At 43.7% G+C, this 18,088-nt stretch overlaps 1 protein-coding gene across 4 annotated transcripts in view; it reads right to left on the reverse strand.

The window, feature by feature from the left end:
- Positions 1–134: 134 nt before the first annotated feature.
- The window catches only part of LOC101279452 (argonaute RISC component 1), a 39,673-nt gene continuing 21,719 nt past the window's right edge, over positions 135–18,088 (reverse strand). For all 4 annotated transcript variants that reach the window (XM_033422151.2, XM_004266468.4, XM_033422153.2 and 1 more), the window contains 7 exons: positions 15,726–15,885; positions 15,450–15,540; positions 14,157–14,351; positions 11,832–11,966; positions 11,117–11,218; positions 10,589–10,788; positions 135–10,350 (listed from right to left, as the gene is read on the reverse strand). In XM_033422151.2, the coding sequence (XP_033278042.1) occupies positions 10,242–10,350; positions 10,589–10,788; positions 11,117–11,218; positions 11,832–11,966; positions 14,157–14,351; positions 15,450–15,540; positions 15,726–15,885 (992 nt within the window). In that variant the 3' untranslated portion in view covers positions 135–10,241. The remainder of the gene's footprint in view (positions 10,351–10,588; positions 10,789–11,116; positions 11,219–11,831; positions 11,967–14,156; positions 14,352–15,449; positions 15,541–15,725; positions 15,886–18,088) is intronic.

Genomic DNA, 18,088 nt, shown 5'->3' on the forward strand with positions numbered 1-18,088 from the left:
CCACCAGCAGTTAGTTGATCAAGCCTGTAGAGTTGCTTTGAGGACCATGTTTTTTTTTGGGGGGGGGGGAATGTACAATATAACTTGGGGAAAGATTATGAAACAGGACTTGACACAAACATCAGTTCTTATAATTTCCATGTTAAAAACTCTTTAATAACGCCTGGTCACACCAGGACCCAAACTCCATCGCGGGGCCAGCTGTAGGCATAACGGGGCCCCTGCCTTTCCCCTCAAGCGAGACTCTTCCTCATCATGCGACAGCTATACTGGTCGGCCTCCCCTAACGGGGAAAGCGCTTTTCTATTAGACCTGGAGCCTCTCTGCTTCTGGTTCCCTTGGCCAGGAGCCCTCTCCTTCCTCTTCACACTCACCCCTTCCCCTCCGCCCCCCAACCGCTCTTCACACCTCAACTTAAGACATTTCAGATGCCTTTCCCGGACCTCCGATCTATAGTGAGGTACTCCTGTATACTATTACAGTATCTCCTTAAGAACCCCTCTCCCAATCTGCAATTTTTGTTCACTAGTTTATTGGGTGCTCCCTCCTCCACTAGAATGTAAGCTTTATAAGGTTATTAAGACCAGCACATTAGTATTTGTTGCCTGAAAGAAATGTGATACTATTTTATTCAGGTTGAGGAATGATTCATGATTTTTCCCTGTCTCGAAGTATCAGTAATGTTTAGACTTTTAACAATCAAAATACATTATTTTTTTAAAGCTTGGGACAAAGAGGAAAGGGGGGGAAAAATCCTATCTTTAGTTCCCCCCCAGTCACTGTGGGACTTGGATCAGTCACTTGAACCTCTGGGCTTCAGTTTCCTCACAGTTGTTGTGAAGTTAGGGAATGTACATAAAGCACCGAGAAAATCCTCCCTAAATGTTAGTGAGGGCATTTACTATTGTTATCATCTTAAAGCACTTATTAGATGCACCTACAGTAAACACTTAATGGATGGGATTCAAACCCATATCTGACTCCAATTCTGCCTCACTTCTTCCTTCCCATCCTTACCCCTTATACTGAAAATGCCCTCCCCAATTTCAAACTATCAAATGTCACTAGATGAAACACTGTATCTTAAAAGTTATTTTCAATCTTTGACTCTACACAATCCAAGTCCTTAGCAGCATTCAACAGGGGTAAATAGAGTCTTTCACCCCTCAACCCCCTCAACTGGTTCCCTAAATGACTGCAAGCTTCTTGGCTTTGTTGACATGGATTTAACAGGATTGGGACCTTCTAATTCAGCCCAATTTAATAAATGTCAATGATCCCTTCCCATCTACCTCTGCTATCCATGGACCCCACCTGTGAGCCCATTATGAAAGGCTCACGAATTGTAATATCACGAAGTAGGAAGGCAAAAAAGTTTGAATGATTCTGCCCAAAGCCAAGCTGTATGAGGCTCTCCCCTGACAACATGCACATCCTAGTTTTGGATAACCTCATTCCCAAATGAGTCTGCTCTTAAGGGTATGGTGCAGGGTCTTTGTGTATCTTAACTGTCATAGCCCCAGTGCCTAGAACAGTGCCTGTGCCTCGTACATAGCAGCATCCCATAAATATCTGTGGGGCAGGTGGATGGACCAATAAATAAGTGGGCTTCAAGAATGGCAACTCTGCCTTCATCCCTTGTGGTACTGGTTGCTCTCAGAAGGGAGAACTGTAAAATAGTACAGAAATCTTGGGGGCAAAGAAATCAGTGCCCTCTGAAAGTTGCATTCCAAGCTTCCTGTGCTAGAAAAACATCACTGGATGAGGAAAGCAACTGGATAGAACCCTTTCCTCTTGCATGGGCTGAAGTTAGCCAACTTGACACTTTGAAATCTCTTCTCCGAGACAAGCAATTTTTACACGGCAGAAAGGAAGCTACTTTGTACTGCAGCAGAACACAATATAAAACATACTGGCTTTAGGGACAGTCAGAGCTGACACTGAAGGCCCTCTGCTACTATCTGTGATTCTAGGAAAGACACTCTCTCTGAACATCACATTCCTCATCTGTAAAAACCAGAGTAGCTAGGTAGAGCAGACACTGCTTGATGCCTACCCAAGAGCCTTTTATCCCTTCTTGCCTAGCAAACATGATTTGTCTTTCTAATCCACATGACTCATAGGATAACTTGTAATTAATCTAAGCCACTCATGATGGATGATCTCATTTGCTTTGCCAATGACAGAATAGTGGGAAGATGACCCATTTCTAGCAAATGAGACGTTAGGCCAGATCTGCTGGGGCTTCCAGGGATTCCCTTTCTTTAAAATGAAACATTGGGAAAAATTACTCCCTCTTCTGCTAGACTTTGTTCTGTCAGCATTTCCTTCCTGGAATTATAGCAGCCATCTTGGGATCCTGAGGTGAACTAGCATGAGGATAAAACAACACAAAGGATAGCAGAGCAAAAAGACTGCAAGAATCTGTTATGTTGATATTATCATTGAGCCAGTGAATTATCCAACCTTGGAGCCATATGAAATCAGGACTTCTTGTCATGTGATAGTTTCCTTATTTAAGCCAATTTACTTGGGTTTTGCTATTGCAATTGAAGGTAACTGATAAACTACTTCACACGAATGCTATGAAGATACAACCAAATTATAATGGATACTGTACAGAACACCTAGCCAAGTACTTCAAAGTACCCAAAGTCCCTATTCCTTTTCCAGTTCACTTCCATTAACAACCCAAAAACCTGGCTAGGAGCTCCCACTGCCTCTTTTACAAGGCAAGTTCCTTGCCTTCAGAAGGTGGGGAAGGTCCCCAGAAAAGTTCCTCAAAATTTCTCTGTCCCAAAAAGACACTGCCAAGAGGACAGTGGTGAAGCTGCTGCAGTCTAGAATAAGAGGACAGTGTGTTCCTGCAGGGTAAGCCACAGTGGCCTAAAAAAATCTTGATACGGTATCCTGGGAAGGTAGTTGTGGTACTTAAATGGAGAGCTTCTAAATGCACCTCACCTCCAGCAAGTCCACTTTGCCAGCTCCTCAACACTGCTGCTTTAAAAGAGTGCTTCTGTCATGCTCTGTGCACTTTCTAAGCCTGCCAGGTTTCCTTAGCTTACAGCCAAAGGAATAAATATCTTGAAAACTAGGAAGAAAAATGGAGAGCTAATTTCCCAATTTGATGCTTCTTTACATTTAAGCAGTACAGACAGTAGTCTGAGGATGGCCCAGGCTCAGAACTTGAAAATATTCTTCTTTTTGCACTATAACCCTTTCCTTTAGCCACCAAACCCTAACTGCCATGTGATTCTGGGGTCTATTAAGCCAAGTGATACCCAACAAATACACAGCCTCATTCTACCCTAAAGGCACCTGACAGACAAGAATGTGCTACAGTATATGGTGCCAACTGACAGGGCAGAGGGAAGGCTGCTCAACCAATCCTGAAAAGGGATATCCAGGGGTGCTAGGACAAGCCCTAAATCAAACCTTGAGCTCTAGGACCAGATAAATCAGGCCTTGGGCTCCCACCATATTTTTCTCTTGAGTAGCAACCAACAGCCAAATGCTGAAATCTTTTTAACATCATTCATTTATGGCAATGAAATTTATAACCAAAATGTGGTATAATGATTATCTTCCCATTCGCTCTGCTAAACACTTTCTGCTTCATTAACGGTCAAAAATTTGTCTTGTTTCAACTGGGAAAAATCTCCTCCATGTTCCAGTTTGCTCTTCAAGTCCAACCAACCTCACTACTCCTTGCTGGTGAAAAGGAGCATGGGTCTGGCTGGCTTGCTTCCAAGCAAATCTGGCAGGGTAGCCACAGGTTAGCAATTTGAACACTTGGCCTCCAGAGAAATGCTAGGCCCACTTTTGTACATACTAACTGCCACTGAAATTTCTCACTGGGCCCTGTGCCAGAATCATTCTCTGTGCCATCTTCCCCCAATACACAGAAATAACAAATAATCTAGGAGTACCAGGGAGGCATGCTGAACTTACATGCTTGACAACTGCACCAACAGTTTAAGGCACAAAATCATAGAACCTTGAAGCTGGGGTGAGAGTAAGAAAAGGTGATGATAATCTGGTTGTTTCTGCTTACCTGAAGATTCAGGAATACTGAGCCCATCCTGTAGACTCAGTATCACTTCTTAATTCTCCCCTCTGTACTCAAGAACCACAGATTTCTAGCTCATTTCTACTCACAAATATTGACCGCCCCCGCCGATACACGCTATGGCCCTGAGATGATGAAAATGAATAGAATGTAGCTTCTGCTCCTAGAAATTCACAGGCTCTGGGGAAAACAAGTCATGAGAGTAAATAGAGCAAGTTGCTAAGTGCTACTGAGTGCACTGGAACACCACCTATGACACTAGTTAGGAACAAAATTAGGTTTGTTTATTTTATTCTTTTACAAGCATCTCCTGAGGATAGGAGGAAGCTGGAGGTGGAAATGGTGCTGGTGGTTGTGGTGAACAACCTGGAAGTCCCAGTCTTAGCCTCGTTTAAGTTAGGTTTTCCAATGCTCATTTTCAATAAATACTGGAGAATGACCATATACTTACGAGATCCCAGACAAGATGGGGTGGAAGACAGCAAACTAAGTAGAAAAAAATAACCCTCCCCCTTCACTGCAGTTTTCATGTTGTTAATCTTGTCTTTCCTAAATCCTATTCCACTCTCTTGACTATTCTCCCATCTCATTAAAGCAGTCAAAAACATACAAGGTATCTACGTGTGATCTGTCATCTTAGGTTCTACTTCCTCTCCTCATCTCGTTTCCTACATTCGTACGCTAGGTTTCTCTTGCTCTACTCTTTCTCTAAGCCATCTTGTTCATTCCTATGGTTTTAACTACCATCTATATGATTATGAATTCCATATCTATAACTACAGTTTTGCAGTCTTCCCTGAGCACCAAAACATAAATGTTTACTGGAAACCTTAACCTTGTTACCCCATGGGAACCTCAAAACTCAGTCTAAACAAGGCTAATTGTCTTTCTTCACAAAATGTACCACCTTCCTTCTATAGTCTCCCTTTCCCCCCAGTCTTGGCTAGAGGAATGTCCCAATATACTCACTTGCTCAAGAAGAGTGAACATTATTAGCCTCTACTCTCTTCCTGTTCCATCATCCATGGAGTCCTATTAATTCTATCTCCCCAAGTGTCTCTCCAATTTGTGCTTTCCTTTCTATCTTCACTGATACAGCCCTAGAGCCTTGTTCCAGTCCTCATAATCTCTCTAAATGGTACCAGAGAACCATCTGGCTACTGATATCCACCACCAAACTTTTTAAACTCCTTAAAGAGAGAAACACTGTTTTCCTCATTTTTGAATTGTGCCTGCTTACTCCCCTCATAATACTTCTAGACACAGTGCTTTGCATGTTTGTTGAATGAAGAATAAATGGAGGCCCTGTGAAGTGATTACATACAATCTGCAGTTTCAACACTCCGGAATTTGTTTTACCCACTTTACTCCTTTAGAAAGTGATGGTTCTGCTCTTCTAACAATCTGTTATTCTAACGTAAAATCTATCAGAGATTATAATTAATCCCAACAGTTTGCTTTGCTAAGAAAAAAAAAAGAGAGAGAGACCGCACTTTAGAAATAGAAGCCACTGTTGTCTTTATAAAACACAGAATTGTGCTGCTGCTGTTGCTTGCTTCAGAAGAAACTGTACATTACAGCTGCTGGGATAATTTTACAATGGACTGGACAAGGTACAGCTCAAAGCAGGACACAAACACAAGTCTCAAAGGGAAACAAATGCAAACAAGTACACAGCTGTGGGGCTCCAGGGACATTTCCCCACCCATGCTGGACTTGAGAGGGATAAAAAGTTTAGAAACTAAAGTGAAACCCAGAGTAGACACACATGCCCACCAGATGGCTGCTAAGTGCAACATCACACACCAATCATGTTGGACTGTGTGCACAGGAAAGTCATTTCATTTTTCCTTATTGCTACTACACCAGGGGGGTCAGTGCATTCGACATATTGTCTTTACTTGCACAATCCTTGGAGGGTTTCCTATTTTCCTTTTTAAAGAAGGAAATCTGCCTTCCCCACCTTATTGTTTTTTTGCTTTGTTTTCTTTTGTTTTGAGCCCATAACCTCCACTACCTTTCTTGGGCTCCCAAACAGCAGCCAGAGGTTCTAAGTCAGTAGGAGTAGAGTAAGGGGAGAGCACCAACCTAGCCTCTCTCCCTGTCCAGGGAGAAGGCAAGTCCTAATAAATGGGCGAAAAGAGAAAACCAGAGAATCCCTTCTCCCCAGTCTGCTTAGAAGGCCAAAGAGGAAAGAGTGCCCTGCATAACCCTGCCATGATCAGACTTTAAGAAGGAAGGCATCCCAGCTACCATCCTGGATTGGCCTACGCCCAGCAAATATAAATAAAAATAACTTCCCCCAATGTAATTTCCAAAACTGCATTTTAGTTAGAGATGTCTCTCTACCCTGAAGGGGAAGGAACTTTCATCCTTCTTTGTTACACATGACGCCAGGTCTAAAACACTGTCCCACCAGCCTTGCAGATACCCTATGGGCCAGCTAAGAAGTCACAGTGTCCCCCTGGCTGCCCATCTTGCTGGCCTCATTTACAGAATTCTGGACAAGAAAACTATCCAAGAACATCATTGCTGAGCCAAAGAGGAGGCTGCAGTGGAGCTACTGAGTAGGTGGGAGCTTCTTAGGGAGGTTTCACACTGTTAGGTACCTTCTTCAGCATTAATCTAAGCCTAAGTTTCCCACAACAACAGCCTTAGGCTTATCCCCAGCGGCCAGCAGTAGCACCTCAGCCCCAGTGAGTTAGGCTGGACTGGAAAAGTGATCAATGAGCAGCGCTCTCCTTTCCCAGATTTTAGCCAAATTCTCTCCATTCTCTTCTCATCCCTCTCTTCTTCCCCCATGTCTATCCCCTAACCCTTCAACGCTGGATAACCAAGTAGGTCAACCCTAGGACATCCTCAGAAAAGGGAGGTCCCAGGTAGAGAGAAATGAAACCAGATCTAGAAAAAGCAATGAGAGAAACCAACTCCAAAGAGTGGACAGGTGTGGAAGTTGCCAGAAGCCCTCCTGATTTCATGCCAGTTGGGCAGGCCTTCTGCTATGCCCTCACGTAAGTTTGGGGGCAGTCCAGCCCAGTGAGGACATCACTGGGCTTGGGAAGAAGATTCTTGGTCTTCTGCAGCCGAGGAGCTAAGCCTGACCTTGTCAGCGAACAGTGCGATCATTTTAGCCATGCAGAGAATTCATCATCACAAAGGCAGACAGGCAGGGAGGCCAGCAAGCAAGCTGAGTGAACAGAAAATAAAATAAAAGGAGGCCAGGGAAAGAGAGAAGAGGAAAAGGAAGGTAAAAGAGTGGAACAAAGGGAGCAGGAGACTTCTCTAAGAGGATGAGGCTGGGGTCTCCCCAGAGCTTCTTCAGAGCCTAAGTAAGAAGCACCACTTGAATGAAATCAAAGAAAGCCAAAGCTTGTTGCCAACACCACTTCTCAATCTGCATGCACCACCTTTCAAACAAGAGTAATCCTCAAGGTCAAGGGTGTTTTTCAAGTTTCAAAGACAAAACGAAATAGAGAAAATCACAGCAAGATGTCATATTCTTGCCACTGCCCAAGCTGTTTCTTTTGCTTTTATTTCTTAAATGGCATGTACAATGCCAAAGGGCTAAAAAATGCATGTCAAGCCTCAGCTCAAAACCCAACTGGACAGAGTGAGGCAAAGAGACAAAAAGAAGAGAACACAAACTTGCTGCTAAGAGTAGGTGGCTGCCACCAGCTCTCAATGGACATTTGCAAAATGCTGGTGAATGACTGGACCCTCCAGGAATACTGCCCTGATCCCAGCCCCAAAACATACCCGAGAAGAGAACACTCAGAGCCCACTGTCCCAAGAGAACTCCCCTCCCCAAAGGGTGACTGAACACAAAATAGACAGTATATGAAGGCGATGGACAGGGCAGATGGAGTGTTGGCATCACTCTCTTTAGGCACTTGTGTAAGGAATGTAGGCTCTCCAGTGAGCTGCCTCCTCCCAGAGCCCTCCATTCTGTTCTTCAGCTGGGCTGTGCCCATGGGGCACCCCACACTGTAGCCAGCAGGAAAGAAGTAAAGGAAGAGTTACTCAACAGCCCTGATGCCTTCTCCATAATCAATGTTTGTGCTACGTTTTGTGAAGTTGCTGAACAAAGTAGCCAACCAGAACAGAACCTGGGATAGACTGTTTTGCATAGCAAATCTGGGTCTGTACAAAGGCTGCTGGGGAGGGGAAATGGTAGCTCTAACTTCATACGCCCATATTCAGACCAGCCTTCCTCTGGCTGGCCTCCAAGCCTGAGCTAGGTCTAAAGTGTCGTGGCTTCATCACCAGATTGGGGCAAGCCCAAGCCCAGGCTCCTCAAAAAGAGGAATTTCCACACTGAAGCTGCAACTCCTCATCCCAAGCAGTGGGACAGGAAAAAATGAACAGTCAAGAAATGAGGAAGCCTTGCTTCAAGGCCAACAGGCCCCAAGCTAGAACCCCCTACTTTTCCAGTTCTGCAACACAGCCAAACCCCATCTCTACCCAGGAAGACAGGAAAAAATTTTTTAAAAAGCCCATGCCACCCACTCACATGCCCTAGTGGGAAATCAGGAAAAATTCATTTGTGTAAACAGAAGCAAAAGGGAGCAGCAAAATTCCCCAGCCTATCCACAGGACACACTGAAATCTGGGATAAGCCAAAGTGTCAGAGGACAGTCCAGAGGAAGGGAAGATGCACTTGCAGAAAAGAGTGCAGGGCAGTGCAGAAGGGGTGCCTGCAGCAAGAGAAAGATATTATCTGCACAGAGGAGGGTGGAGACTGAGCCCCACCTTGGGGAGATAACCACCCCCTACAGAGCCAGGCCAAAGAACAAGTCAGGTACATAGTTCCTTCTGACGGCTCAATGTTTCTGGGATGTAAACTCATTGGGCATGGGAGGGATTTCCAGATTTTGGCAATAGACTCAAGTTATGGTATAAAAATAACATTTAGTTTTTGCTTTTTTTTTTTTTCTTATTTTAGACCTAAGGATCGTTTGTTAAAAGACACCCCAGTTAAAAAATATTGAAACATAAACAGACTTGATCGTCAGGGAAAAAAAAGAAGCCAAGAGTGAGAAATGCTATGAAAGTAACTCCAGACCCAGGCAGGTGGGGAGGAAGCGGGGACAGGAAGAAAGGAGACGTAAGTGGAAAGGCCAGAGGCCAGTCACCTCAGCAGCTCTGAGAGACTTGTCATGTCTGAAAGTGCAAATGTCAATGGATTTTAACCATCTTGAGGTGGCGATCTTTTTAAAAGCTCAATGAATATGGAAGTCAACTCCTTCAAATGCAAAATAGCTGGCGCTCTGGCTGGAGGCTTGTTGGGTTAGGGGTATTTCATCCCCACCTACCTCCTCTCCCACCCCCACCCCGCCCCCACCCCCCCAAAAATAGGTACAAAAGGTTGCAGTTCTGCAGCATTACCGTTACAGGGAAGGCACTGGTTACCCACCAGCAGGCGGAAGGAAGACAGGGTCGTGTCACTTCAGAGCTAAGTGCCATAGTGCCTTAAGTCTTACTAGGGGCTGGATGTCTGTCAGGGAGAAGGTGTAAGGTGGGGTAGAAAAGGTGGAAAAAGAGGAATAAGGGAAAGAGGAGTGGCAGCTGGGGGAGGGGCAACCAAATCATTAGCATTAAAAATCTTCCTACAAGCTGGATTCTCAACCCATTAAAACATCTAGTATCCTAAAATATTGATCTGCATCTGGTTTCGTTTTTCTTCTTAAACAAATCTAGACCTTTTCTGATTAAGGCTCCTAAAAAATCCTTCCCTCCTCCCACCCACTTTTCAAGCCCCTCACTTTCCCATCTAAAGTATCAAACCCAAACCTACCAGCTTTTGTCTGCAGGGCTGCAGGGCCGACCTTACCAAGCTGTCAGGCATGAGTCTTTAGCACTGTGAGTCACATGCGACATCTGTGTGTATGGTGGGCACCGGGGCTGCCTCTCTTGGTCCAGTGGAGTCAGGGCCAGATGTGACAAGATGGGGTGAGGGGTGGAGGGCATGAGGTGAATATCAGAGATTTCTGGCTGGTGGTCTGGCTTACTGGCCCTGTTCCCCACCCTTTCGCCCCCTCTGTAGAGGAAACAAGGCCTTCTGCATTCCTCCCTGCCCCACCTCCCTCCTCCCTGCTTCCTCTGGATTTGGGCGGCACAGCTCTTGGGGCTTGGAAAGCTTTCTTCTATCCAGTGAGGTAACAGCGTTCTGCCTTCAAGCGAAGTACATGGTGCGCAGAGTATCCTGGTGAACCTGCACGGCTTTGGCCAGGGCCTGGGGGTCCCGCCCATTGCTCTGCCCCGATATGTGGCTCCCCTCTCCACTGAAAAGGAAAAATGAAAGAAGTCCTTCCTGGTGAACTGAGCTGCTAATTCCTTCCCCCACCCCTAGGATGCCAATTCCCATAACAATTTAAGAGAAAACCCCAACCCAGATTTGGGCTGACGAGCCCAAGGACATCAAATCGGACAATACTCATTTCCTACTACCCAAGGAAAATTGAGAGGGTCTGGTACCAGAGGCTGAAGCAAAAAGGAAGCCAGCCTGATCCCAGGCCTCACCTGTCATGCTCCTTGTCCACTAGGTGGTATCGTGCCCGGAAAGCCACCAAGCGGGCATAGTAGGCAGGTGCTGGAATTGAGACGGAGCGTGTGCATCGTACGTAAGTGTGGCACAGCTGGTACGTCAAGATCTGGAGCTCATCCGCTGTGAAACGGTTGTCATCCCAAAGGACATAGTAATGGGATGGTCGGCTGGTGCCCTGGGAAGATAGGAAGGTGAGGGGCCCCAGGTTGGGCAGAGGGGATGGTTGACGATAAGGAACAGGCTCACTATTAAGAGTATGGCTGGGTTGGAAGACCCACCTATGAAAAGGCAGACACAAAGCCACCTATGTCATAAAGCACTCATCTTATGGGCAACCTGCCTAAGACGTTCAAAGTGCACTCATGTTCAAGTGCACGAAGGGCTTATTAAGAGAACAATCCTGATTTGAATGCCACTCAGTGAGGAATGATATATTCTAGAGGCAGTGGGAATAATCAACTAATCTTTGACCCATTGGAAATCCCAGGACATAGCCCAGCTACCTGGATGCCTGCGTGGCTGCACAGATAGAAGTCAAACTCAAATGGGTGGGTGATGTTGGTGTCCACAGTGGTCCCAGCTGGGATGTTACCACTCTTCCCAATCTGTATAGAGACAAAGACAACCGAGATCCCAAGACCTGCATGACCCTAACTAGGGCCCCGACTCAATTCTAATCTGATTCCATCAGAATCCCAAGAGTAAAGTAGAAGCTGCTATTCCCAGAGGGTACTGGGAATTGAAATAATAGGCTTCTAAAGTCATACAGACCTGTGTTTAAGTGCTGCTTTCACCATTTATTAGCTGTGTGATCTTAGCAAGTCACTTAACCTTTCTGAGGCTAAACTGGAGATAATAACAGTACCTACCTCACAGGGCTGCTGTGAGGAAGACGCCTTGTACAGTGTCTGGCACATAGGAGAAGTTCAATAAATGGAAGTTCCCTTTCCCTTCTCTGGGAGCTGGTCTATATATGGGGTCTATAGGCCAGGGAGCTAGGAGGAGGGAGATGAAGTATAAGGGAAGGAGGGGAGAAGGGGGAAACAAAGGGAAGGAAGCAGCAGAGGAAGGACCACAAGAGCTAAGGGGAAGAAAGGGACCAGGGAAGATGGACAGGCCAAGGACTAAATCCCCAGATTTTATTTCAAGGGCTTCTTCCATATTAAGAGAAGGGAGACAAGATAAGGGTATGGGTGGCTTCCTCAATCCCTCACTCACTCGCTCATTCTTGTCAGCACAAAAAAGGCGGGTGTGATGGCGTTTCTGCACCACAATATAAGTGATCCCGGGCTGGTAGTCCTTTTCCAGTTTGATGCAGGCATCACGAATGGCCAGCAGCTCATAGTGGAGGATCTAGGCACAGGGTGAGGAGGGAGACAAAGAGACATACAGCTCCTCTTGAGTTCACGCATCTTTCTGAACTAAGGGGTTGCCACTTGTAATACGGCTTTTTGTTCAGCCTCTCTTTATAAGCTGATACCCAACCATTAGAGATGATAAGCCCTTCCTACCAAAATCAGCCTTATACAGGCATACCTCGGAGATATTGTGGGTTCAGTTCCAGATCACTACAATAAAGTAAGTCACATGATTTTTTTGGTTTCCCAGTGCATATAAAAGTTATGCTTACACTATGCTATAGTCTATTAAGTGTGCAGTAGCAGTATGTCTAAAAAAAAAAAGTATATACCTTAATTAAAAAATACTTTATGGCTAAAAATTGCTAACTATCACCTGAGCCAGTGAGTCGTAGTAGTAACATCAAAGATCACTGATCACAGATCACCATAACAAATATAATAATAATAAAAAAGTTTGAAATACTGCAAGAATTATCAAAATGTGACACAGAGCCATGAAGTTTTAGCAAATGCTGTTGGAAAAATGGTGCCGACACACTTGCTGGACGCAGGGTTGCCACAAACCTTCAATTTGTAAAAAATGCAGTATCTGCGAAGCACAATAAAGCGAAGTGCAATAAAACGAGGTATGCCTGTAGACAGTTCACCTGATATGTTCCTATAAAGCTTAGCTGGGAGGCTTAGTATCAGCAGAGAGCACTCACCTGGTTCCTATGTATAATTAGACCTAACATAAAGACACAGAACCAAGGTTCAGAGAGAAATCACAATGCCCAAAGTAAGGCTGAATTTAGGATCAGAAGGAAAATGGAAGTTACCCATGAGCTCTAAGAGCAGTCAGGATTGGGACCACCATAGAAGACTAGACACATAGTTCAGAAATGGGTGTAGAGGGACTAGATAAATTCAGTCCTGAAAAAAAGCAGTATTATACAAAAATGGACTAGCTCAAGAAGCCACAGGTGAAAAACCATAGTCAGTAGTTGCCTTGTGGCCTTGGATGTCAGGTATAAGGAGTAAAAACTGTATGGCAGAAGTAAATACAATTTAGAATCAATTAGAACTAGGTTTAAACCCAAGCTTTATCTAATTTTATTACCTTGAGCAAGTTACTTAACCCCTTTAAGTCTCATTTTCTCCACACTGACTAAAGTTACTAATAAGATCAGCTTCACAAAACTGTTGTGAAGACTAAAACAAATAATTAAGTAAAAACACAAAAAACCTAGTAGTGGCTTAATAACCGCTGACTGCTTTGCTTAGTAAGCAGTTTGAATTTTAACCCCAGGCTATGTGAGGTCACTAGACATCTCTAAACAGAGACATGTTATGATAAATGCATCTGGCATTTTAGGAAACACTGTATGACTTGGAGGAAATTGAGCATAATGGTTAAGAGCATGAACTTTGGAATCTAACCAATTTGTCTGAATCCCAGCTCTACCACTTATTAGCCTGGATGACACTGAAGAAATCATTTAACATTTTCAAGCCTCAGTTTCATCATCTATCAAGTGGAATAATAATTATTTCATAGGGTTATTGTAAGCATTAAATAGAAATACATACAAAGTGCTTAGCTCAGTTTACGGCACATAAGAGGTACCCAATAAATGGTAGTTATATTACTATGTATTAAATGGTAGTCAAGGAGACCAGTTCAGTACACTAATCTAAACAACAGAATATGAAGGCTTAGCAGGGAGAAAGAATAGGAGGAACATCGTGAAGGTCAATAGCAGTGATTCTCAAAGTGTGGTCTCCAGACCAGCAGCATCACCTAAGAACCTGTCAGAGCTACAAATTTTAGGGCCCCATCCTAGACTCACTGAAGCAGAAATTCTAAGGGTAGAGCTCTGCAAACTACTTTAATAAGCTCTCCAAAAGATTTTGATGGATGCTAAAGTTTGAGAACCACTGGTCTAAAGAATCAGTCTTCAACATGGACCAACTAGTAAATAGGCACTGAGGGTCTTTTATTACAAGAAGAAAGGTCTATCAGTGATTGTACACGCCATCTCTCAATTGTGATCTCTGCTTCCAAGACTACTCCATTTAGCAAACCTCCCTAAGTAGTAGCACCTCCCAGTGTCAATAGCTCAGAAAAGACAGCAGTACTCTCTGCTACCATCAGGCCCCCTGGCCTCAATGTGAGGTTTTCTTGACCTATTGTGGGCCCTACCTGGGGGAGCTGGCCTTCAGGAACCCCATCTCGGTAGAAGATGATGCGGGTAGGCTTGAAGCGGGTGGACTTGTAGAACTGGATGAGCAGCTCACGTACCATGTAGGATAAGTCTTCAATGATCTCCTGCCGAGGTCGCTGCACCCGCACAGTAGCACAGTAACGGCTGGGGTGGGCATCCATACTGCCTACCACCTGATAACCAAAGAGGCAGGATAAGCTCCCAGAACCTCCACCCTCCCAACACTGTTAGGTTCTGGGTTTGGGGAAAGGCCTCTTAGCAAAACAACTATGCAATTGAATGAGGTTTTTTGGATTCAATAAGCCCTGGTTCAATCTCTGTTCTATCACACGTGTGGAAGTTACTTAATCCACGTGATCTTCTTGTTCCTCCTCTGAAATGGAGATAAGAATACCACCTACTTGCAGTGCTGTTGAAGCACATATAAGTCATCTTGTACAGGGCCTAACACACAGTAGGTACTTGATAAGTTTGATTTCCCTACTTCTTGCAGAGGGGCATGTGAAGGTTTGGCACTACTAGCTCAAAGAGTGACCTCATTCAAAAACAAGTTTATCTTTTTTTTTCAATTCAAGTGCTAATCGACGCTAGGAACCACAGTGAAGAGTGTTCTTGTGGGTGGTGGAATAACATCATTTTCTAAGGGGACAATAGCCAAAGCCTACTAGGATGGATGGCCACAAGGAAATTAAAGATAAGCATAGTATAGAGTTCCCCACATTTACTGAGAGAGGCCCAGTCTGCCTAGAGAAACTTGAGGGTTGAAGAAAGAGAAGTGGGAAAGAAGGCCTGGTCCCTTTAGCCAATTCAGAAGCCCCTATGAGACAGGGAGCAAAGATGTCAGGAGAGGGATTGGAGAGCTATCTAATCTACTAGGTGGATCAGGGGTAGGGATGGGGAAGAGTAAAGGACAATCGCAGCAACTAAGTAACTCCCTTAAAAGGGATTTCAGAGAAGAGATATGTTCATATTCCAAAAGTGGGCACAGAGAGAGAGAGAGGGAAACTCGAACACAGAACAAAAGTGATGGAGACAGGGCCAAGTCTCTGGCCACAGCCTACACTCTCACTGCTCTCTCTCTGAAAAGAAAATGCCATGCAGAGTTAGTTTTATTAAGAAACCAAGGGAGTGGTTAATGGGGATGATCAGCTGAAATAAAAAGATCTTGTGAAGGGTCAAGCACCAGAGCTAAGGGAAGGAAATCATGTGTAGTCTTGGGGGCCCAGAGCTAAGAGAAGAACCTTATGAGGAAGTTGGAAAGTAACACTCACTGCTGTGATAGAAGGTTTTTTCCCATCCCCTGCTGGGGGGTGTGTAACATCTGCTCCCAGGAATATCACTGGTTGTTGAAAGACAGCAGAGCTAAACAAGGAAGAGAAAACAAATGGTGAGGACTTGGGTCTTCTCTTCCTAGCACCATCTAGCACCCACTTTGGTCCTCTCTCCCTTGTGTGTGATTCACTTGGCCTGGACAGGGTCCTATCTTTTCATCAATCACCAGTATGGTACCTTGCTTGACAAGGGCAAGTGGGCAATAGAGTTCATACCGTTGGTGTGGAACTAGGATGTTGTTAATGCCACCAAGTTTGACATTGATCTTCAGGCAAAGGTTGGACAGAGTCTGAGGCGAGGTCTTGACCACATTCTTCACTTGCACACACTGTGTAGCCATTCCCAAGAGTGTATCTCCAACACGCTTCACTTCAGCTAAGAGCAGGGAGAGAACTGATTAGTGCATTCAACAAATATTTACTGAATGCCTCCTAGATGCCACAAAGTATATGAGGTGCTAGGGAACACAATGATGACCAGAAACACACAGGGTCCCTACTCTTATAGTGCTTACTATCCAGTGACTAATTTTAAAAATTATGAAAAGTATAACAATGACAAATGCTACAACAGAAAACTCCATGGAGCTGTGAGAGCATATAACGCGGGGGTAATAACCTAGTCAGGAAAGGATTCTTGAGTAAGTAATGAGTGAACTGAAATCTAAAGGTAGAAGAGAACTTAGAAGGGAGAGGGAATATGGGAAAGAGCATTCCAGGCAGAGGGAAGAGCGTGCAAAAATGTACGCTGATAGGAGAAAGCAACATACTTTTGAGAAACTGAAAGGCCAAAGTAACTACAAAGGAGAATAAAAAGGAACCATAGTGTGAGAGGAAGAATGTGGTCATGAGACCAATCTAGGGAAATGAGGGTAGCTTAAGAAGGCAGCTGTCAAGATGGAAAGAAACAGATTCAAGAGACTATATATGTAAGGGAAAATAATTCTTATGGATAACCTCTGAGTTTCTAGATTTTTATAATAGAACAGATAGATCATAAGTTCTTTTTGAGACATTTTGAGTTTGAAGTGTTTTTTGGTCATCCCAGTGAGGATATCCATCACGCAACTGAGTATAGTAGTTGGAAGTTCAGGAGTAGTCTGAAATGGAGATGTAAATTTATGAGCTATTTAGGTACAGGCAGTAATTGAAAACATGATCTTGAGATCACCAAGGAAGAGAACAGAATGAAAGGAGAAGAAGGCTTAGACCTGTATCTCTGAACTCACAATACTTGCAGAACAGGAAGAAGATGAGTCTGCAAAGGACAAAAATTCAGAGAACCAAGAGAAAGATCAAGACAGTATTATATCATGAATGCCAGGGAAGAAAGAGTGTTTCAAGAAGGAGCAAGTGTTCAACTAAGTCAAATGCTGCTAAGAGATTGGTAAAATGAGGACCAGAATTTTGTGATAGTGAGGCAAAAATTAATGTATAGAGGCAAAAACTGTTTTTGGTAATACAAAGTACCAAGGAGGAGATGTAGGATCTATGAACGGTATGATATGTTTTCAATGGGAGAGATTTGAGAATGTTTAAAAAGCTAAAGGGATCATTTCTACTTCTAATAGATAAAGTTAGAGGCAAACCAGTGTCTCTGCACATAACATTCAGAAAAGCCAAATAAAATATAGAAATCATCTTTTTGTAGGCAGTAGAGAAGTGCTAAGACAACAAGAACTGGAAGGGTTAACACTGCAGAGAGGGAGAGAATCTCACAGAGGTGAGCCATCTGCTGCAGCTGCTTTTGCCCTGGGTACATGTGCTGATTCTAGGTGTGGGCAGGAGGCTGAGATTCTAGGCTTTGCACCAAAAGAGGAACCACTGCCAAGGGACAGAGAAAGCAACAGTTTCTGGCGAACACAGGCTAGTTCTAAACGTGAAAGGTTAAAAAAAAACATTTAAAAGAAAACACAGACTAGTATCTTCATGACCTTGGGATTTCCTAAACAGGACTCAGAAAGTACTAGGCGTAAAGGAAAAATATTGACAAATAGGACTACATTAAAATTTTAAATTTCTGTTCAACAAAAGAACCCATTAAGAAAGTAAAAAGGCAAGCCACAGATATGTATAATACATATAAATTTAAATAAAGGAATTATAAAGAACATCTATAAATCAATAAGAGAAAGGTAGTGAAGCCAGCAACAAAAGGAAAAGACTTGAGCAGGCACCTCTCAAAAGAGGCTCGTGAAACAGCCAATAGAAATATAAAAAGACACTCCACTTTATCAATCACCGGAGAATTCAAATTAAAAGCAAAATGCAGTATAACTAAACACCCATAAGAATGGCTAAAATGAAAGCGACAATACCAAGTCTGGTAAGGACATCAATAACTACAACTCTCATTTGCTGCTGTTGGAAGTATACATTTGTACACTTAAAATCCCTCCTAGTTACACACCCAATAGAAATGGGCATATATGTTCAAAGGACATGTACAAGAATGTTCAATGAAGCATTATTTATAATAGTAAAAACTGGAACCAACCCAAATATGTCCATTAACAGTAGAATGTATAAATACATGTAAATTGTGTTATTATCATATAATGGAAAAACTGTAGCAAACT

Source organism: Orcinus orca, chromosome 1 (assembly GCF_937001465.1).
Source record: "Orcinus orca chromosome 1, mOrcOrc1.1, whole genome shotgun sequence".
Classification (NCBI taxonomy): Eukaryota; Metazoa; Chordata; class Mammalia; order Artiodactyla; family Delphinidae; genus Orcinus; species Orcinus orca.